Here is a 6,700-nt window from a genome sequence, read left to right as displayed (position 1 = left end):
TACAACATATAATAGTTTTAGAGACTAAATATTTTTGTCTCTAAAAGTGAAAATTTTGTTACAAAAGATATTTAAGGATCAATTTTCATTGTCATGACGATAGCCGCTAAAAAGTCGTTTCAAGAAGTCAAAAATAAGTCTTTTAACGACTAAAATTTTGAAAGTTTTACTAATAAATAGACTTTTAATGACAAAATAATTTGGTCTCAAAATGGTTTATTTTTTGAAACAAAAAATTTGGTCTCAAAAGGATAATAATTTATTACTAATGTCTAATTTTTGTTGCTAAAAATATAATAATAACACTTTTCGTAACAAAATTATTTGGTCCCTACAAATAATTTTATCCCTAAATTTTGATGTCTAAAGCCTTAATTTTTTGTAATGTTTGTTCATATCTTGGGTGCCATTGACAACATGAACATAAATTTACCCTTCTTTTCCCTCTAAAAATCATTTGGAAAATCCAACAAATGAACATAAAAGTGTAAAATAAGTATGAACTCAGTCCAAAGAAATCATATCCATGGGACACTGCTTGTCTCATTTGCAAATTACGAAGAGCTTTTCATGTATATAGATCTTTTGGGTAGTATCAATCCCCTTTACTATAAATCCGCCGTTCCATTTGGCAAATGGTTTTTATAAAAGCTTGGCTTCGGTGCAGAGGCTGCAGACAATGAAGTGTTCTCCCAAATCCTGTTGAGAGGTTGCAGACAACATGGAAGAAGAGAAATCATGCCATCCTACCCCTCCTCTTCACAATGCCAACTCTGGTACCTCTCTTTCTCTCTCTCTCTCTCCCTCCATATACATATGTATAGTGTTGTATCTGTGTCTGGAGATTAAATTATATACGGATGATCCGTAAAAACCATCTTTAACAGGCCACCAATCAGTAGTTGAGCCAAGAAAATGGACAAAAGCGCCCATTTTGTTGTCACCGTCTCCTCCCCTGCATTCCTTTCCTCTGAACATTGTTGTGCCTTCCTCAAACGATTAGGGTTTTGTGATTTGGGTTCAATGGGTTTTGTTGAAAATTTTGAGCTATCAATGATGTTGGAAAATGGAAATCTTCAGCTATTAGGTGGGTAAGAGCATCTCCAACTCTTAATCAAATTTTCGTTTAATTCTAAAGTTAGGTAAAAAAGGTTTGATTTAATATGAGTTACTCCATTGTTCTCATCAAATTTATAAATAAAAAAAAAATCCTCTTATCCCAAATTTTCCTTTTCATAAAATTTGATTTTTGATGAAAAAAATCCATCTTCAATGCTTTAATTTTTTTTTTTTTAAATTTTCACCAAATTCAAATTTGACGAAGGATGTGATGAGTTTTCAATATGATGAAAATATTAATTTTCCATTGATTTGATCAAGGGGTTGAATCTCAGTCATGAAAATTTGATGAAAGTGTTAGAGAAGTTCATATCAAATCAAGCTTTTTACTCAAATTTATAATCAAATTAAATGAAAAAAATTGATGAAGGGCTAAAGGATTGAGATGATTTTCTTTCATAAAAAATGGTTAAAACAGCTTCTTACGGTAAGCTTTGGATTGGAGTGTTGCATACCAGATCAAGCTTTTATCCAAATTTTCACTCAAATTTGATGAAACAAAAAGAGTAAGGATTGGAGATACTCTAACATCATAGCTTAAAAATGGCAGCATCAACTAGTGAAGCAGCTTTGTTTTTCTTTGAAATATTGAGCTGGGTTTCACGATTTACTAACTCATAGCTCAGATTTTTGTTTGTTTTTTAGAGCTGGATCTGTGATTATTTAAGAGTCTTGCTATGGGCTGTTTCATCTATACTAGTTTTTGTGGTAAAAACTTTGCCAGAGAAGATGGTTGCCTTGGTAAGGGAGGAGACAGTAGGGCTTACATGTTTTGTAACTTTGGATGACGTGTCTGAAAAATCTAGATGCGTCCCGTTTATCGTGATTATTGATATTGGCAATCCAATTAAAAATTTACGCAACCATGATCAATGTAAAATAGAGAGAGTAAAAGAAAATCAAACATCAACGGCACAAAATATTTTTTCCCATGGAAAAATCACAATTGGAATCCACCAACTTGTGATAAAAAACCACAGGCCCTTGACTAGACGAAATATCCACTATGAAATAAAATAGTACAAGAGATATCTTACAAAGGCTACTCTGGGCTCACGTGTTTGCTCAACCTATGAGTCACTCTTTTTCCTCTACTAAATCTCTACCACAGATGTCGAATCACCACAACGCCAATGACCTCGGAATGTACCGAAGTCTACAATCTTGGAATCGATCAAGAAGGTTCACTTTTGTAAGATGTGAAGAACTTATACAAAAGCTTGATGATTAGCTTTGAGCTCCTATGCCTAATATATCATCAAGTAGATGAGAGTTACAAATAATCCTCACTACAAGATCACTCTCAACTAATAAATCTCTTACAAAATAAAATCTCACAAAAATGTATTTCACTCATAAAAATGATCTCTCAAAAGATAAAAATACTCAGAGGAGCTTAGGAGAGAGTGCTCAGAAAATGGGTGAAAGAGATGCAAAATAAATCAGCCGAGCATGCCTTAAATAGACCGGGACCAAAAAAACCTTTGCGGGGGCGCACACCACGGTCGCGGCCACGGTCATGGGGTTCGTTGGCGTGACCGTCCTTCGCAACTTACAGAAAAAACTTCTAAGAGTTGAATTTTTGGACTGCCAAATCGTAGGCGCGGTCATTTCCTCACGGGTGCGATGACACAAACATTGATAGCAGTTTTTGAGGACTTTGCCAACTTTGCCCAGAATTTCTCCATTCTTTTAGCAAGCTTTTCCCTTAAATCAAGGAGCCCTATTTTTAGGCTTGTCTCCCACATGCAAAAGCATCCACAAAGTCTGTCCACTTTAGACTTGAAAATTGAATCAAAATGTAGCCTACTCTCTTTGACAATTTTTCCACCCAACTTCTTTTGAGCCACCGAATATTGCATCTTTTTGAAACTTACAACATTTACCCTTCAATACAATCTGACTAAACTAATTATAAAAACAAATCAAACACAATAAAATAAATCAAACACAGTTGGTTTAGAAAATTAGGAGTAAGATAAGACAAAATAAAATAATAAAATCAACACAACTGAGATCAATTGGCAAGAATGAATTTTGTCAAAAGAGGTATTGCCCAAACATAAATCATTAATTTCTTTAGGATCAAAATCCTAACAATCTCCTCCTTTGGCAATACCGGGACAAGACTTTATAAATCATTCTTGTGCAATATTCAAGCAGCAAAGACCAATCCAAAAATGAATAAGTAGAAAATCACAATTTTGTCTTTAGAACGGGATTGCCAACTTGCATTGCGATGCACACAATTAGGATTGAAAATCCTAACAGTGTCAACTAAAGATTGGTTGACCATTAAAGATCATATTTACAGTTCGACCATAAATATCTCCTGTTTCTGTGTGTTCCACATCATTTGTTTTTGAAGTGATGGCAATCAGACCATCCATGTTTATGTAGTGTCATTAGTGATTTAGCTCTTTTACAAATTTCATTATTTTTTGTTTATTTTTTTCAATTGGTAGAAGATAATTTAGAAATTTTACTCCTTTACAAACTCATTGGTGATTTTTTTATTTAATTATTGATAGCATATATCCTTATAGATAAATACTTGCACAAAAATATTTATAAGTTGGTGAAAATACATTATGTTGTAATTTGAATTTTCCATTTTTAAAGGACATCTGATAAAATATCTAGTACCTGGAATTTTTAGTCGAGTTGAGTTGAATGTATGGAAACAAAGCAAACTAGATCTTTCAAAGTAATTTAACGTTTTATCTCTTCAACATTTGGCAGAAGTAACAAGATCTCTAAGAGAAATACCACCAGCTCACTTCATTTTCAAGATCGAGTCATTCTCACAACTCTCACAACTATTGTCAGATGCTGAAGTTCAAAATTATGAATCAGACATTTTTGAAGCCAGTGGCTACAAATGGTTGAGTTTGTATACTATTTACTTATGCTGCTTTTTTTTTTTTTTCCCCTCCTTTCCTGTTGAGATACATACCCATAATCTGATTCTTATAGTTCTTTTGTATTCAACTTGAAGGAAATTATCTTTCTACCCAAATGGTGATAAAAAAAGAAAAGGGGAAGGACACATCTCTTTGTACTTGGTAATCACAGAAACTAGTAATTTACCTCTTGGTTGGGAGGTCAATGTGAACTTCAAATTGTTTGTGTATGATCAAATTCAAGACAAGTACATGACCATGCAAGGTAGGTAGTTTTTTTAGTAACCAATCAATTTCCTTTATGATTGTTTGAGGTTTTTAAATTTTCATCCTCATGCATATTTTGCATACATTAATTACTCAACACGCTTGATTTTTCTTCTTTTTTTCAATGCCCAGATGCCAATGGGAAGGTAAGACGCTTTCACGGGATGAAAACAGAGTGGGGTTTTGCCCAATTACTCCCACTCAGTACTTTCAATGATGCTGATAACGGATACCTCATCTGTGACACATGCGTTTTTGGAGCAGAAGTTTTTGTTATAAATTATCCAAGCAGAGGACAGTCTATAAACATACTGAAGGAACTTGACCGTACTTACACCTAGAAGATTGATAATTTCTCGTCTCTAAATGGTCAAATTCATTACTCTGATGTCTTCACTTTTGGAAATCGAAAGTGGTATGCAATGCTTGGGTTTGCACTCAATTACTATATGCAAATTGAAAATTTGACAATTTACTGCTGTTTATGCCTTCCTACAAAACCAGGAATTTACGGCTATATCCCAAAGGAGATTTAACTGCAAAGGATAAATGCCTGTCCCTCTTTTTAGGGTTAGATGATTTGAAAACCTTTCCTTTTGAACGGAAAACATATGCAAAATACAAGATGCGCATAAGGAACCAATACCATGGCGAGCATATGGAAATTGAAGGTGATATTCTATATTCTTCTATTTTTTGTTCATATCTTAGGTGCCACTGACAACATGAACATAAATTTACTATTCTTTTCCCCCTAAAAATCCAACAAATGAACATAAAAGTGTAAAATAAGTATGAATACAGTCCTAAGAAATCATATCCATGGGACACTGCTTGTCTCATTTGCAAATTATGAAGAGCTTTTCATTTATGTGGATCTTTTGGGTAGTTAAATAACAATTGTCCAATTCTCTACCAGGTTCCAATTGTTTTACTTCAAGCTCCATCTCCTGGGGTACATCTTCATTGTTGTCGTTAATTGACCTCCGTGATGCTTCTAAGTGTTGTTCCAACCCACATGCATGCAAAACCATGCAAGCAAGCAGAGGGTCAAAGAAAATGGCGTAAGAAGACCTCCACTGGAAGTGAAAGTCTATGCTGGGCATATCTGTAAGTTTCTCTCTTCCCTTCTCTTCACGTTGCTGTTCCTTGTTGATTTTTACCATTCACCATTAAAGAGGGTTGAAATTTTTTGGTGGGTTGGTGTATCTCTCTCTTCCACTCTTTGTGTATAAATAGAGACGGGAGGGAGAGGATGTATTGTATCAGAAATTGGAGAGTGAGAGCTGTGAGTTGAGTGAGTTTCATCTCCTCCTCTGTATTTGTATTTTGCTCCATTTTAGTGAAAAATTCTCATTTCTGTCTGTGGATGTAGGCATTGGGCCGAACCACGTAAATATTATGTTCTCTGTGTGTGTGAGATAATTTTTCTAGGTGTGTTTGATCCTAACAAAGTGGTATCAGAGCAGGTTGAGTCTTTTTCGGAAAAACAGAGTGCATTTTTCCGAAATGCCCAGAAACCAAAGTGGTTGAAATCCACTTTTGATCAGACGAAGTTAAAGCCCTCGAAGATACGAGCACAGAGGTGAAAACCTCGTCAAAAACGGAGATCAGACGGCCACACACGCGCTACACACGCTTTGTGACGCCGTTCCCACGCGCCACCACTCTCACACGCGCCTCACGCGCTTCCAGAGGAAGAAGAAGCATGATTTCATGTGCATACACGCGCCTCACGCTCGCGCACCAGCCGACGTCATCAGCCAAGCCGAGTCGAATCTGAGCTGTTGACCAAGCCTTCCAGCCGTTGACCAAGTCGATCGAAGCCGAGCCGTTAAGCCGAGCCGGGACGAAGCCAAAGCCGCTGACCGAGCCGCTGATGTCAGCCCGACGCCAGTCGAACCGGAGAAATAATTTGGTGCTTCTCAGCCACACCAGATTCTGCCGATCTGAACCATTCAATCTGTTTTGGCTTGATCTAAGCCATTTGAGGTCCGATTTGGGTGATCCAATAGTGCTTTCCAACTATTTGGAATATTCCGGACACATTCGCACAGTCAGATTTTTTAAATTAGCTTTCAAAAATTTGCGTCTTTCTTTTGGCAATCCGAAGTGCTTTTCAGCGTAATTTGATCAGTCCGGACTCAACGGTGAAGTCTAATGGAGGAATCAACGTCGACTTTAGGTTCCATGATAAAGTTAAATGCTTCCAATTATGCCATTTGGAAGCCCAGAATGGAAGATGTCTTGTACTGCCGAGATTTGTTTGACCCCATTGAGCTTAATAGAGTTAAACCACCAACGGAAAAAGACGAAAACTGGAAGCGGAAGAACCGAAAGACCATTGGCCAGATCAGACAATGGATCGATCACAGTGTCTTCCACCATGTCGCCCAGGAGACTGATGCCTA

At 36.4% G+C, this 6,700-nt stretch overlaps 1 protein-coding gene across 4 annotated transcripts; it reads left to right on the top strand.

Annotated features, from left to right (window-relative positions):
* The first annotated feature begins 394 nt into the window (after positions 1 to 394).
* Positions 395 to 5,686, top strand: LOC114268577 (ubiquitin C-terminal hydrolase 12-like). 4 transcript variants are annotated; one of them, XM_028209766.2, is made up of 6 exons: positions 395 to 776; positions 3,862 to 4,003; positions 4,118 to 4,287; positions 4,422 to 4,704; positions 4,794 to 4,960; positions 5,209 to 5,686. In XM_028209766.2, the coding sequence occupies exons 1-4, from the start codon at positions 722 to 724 to the stop codon at positions 4,628 to 4,630; spliced, it is 576 nt and encodes a 191-aa protein (XP_028065567.2). In that variant the 5' UTR covers positions 395 to 721; the 3' UTR covers positions 4,631 to 4,704; positions 4,794 to 4,960; positions 5,209 to 5,686. The 4 variants fall into 4 exon arrangements, with proteins under 4 accessions (XP_028065567.2, XP_028065566.2, XP_028065570.2 ...); XM_028209765.2 differs by having other exon boundaries at positions 397 to 776; positions 3,862 to 4,012; XM_028209769.2 differs by having other exon boundaries at positions 594 to 776; positions 3,949 to 4,003.
* Positions 5,687 to 6,700: the final 1,014 nt, after the last annotated feature.

The sequence above is a fragment of the Camellia sinensis genome, chromosome 13 (genome assembly GCF_055761805.1).
Source record: "Camellia sinensis isolate YWXY chromosome 13, ASM5576180v1, whole genome shotgun sequence".
Taxonomy (NCBI): Eukaryota; Viridiplantae; Streptophyta; class Magnoliopsida; order Ericales; family Theaceae; genus Camellia; species Camellia sinensis.
The sequence above is the reverse complement of the archived record's forward strand: the minus strand, read 5'-3'. Positions and strand labels throughout refer to the sequence as shown.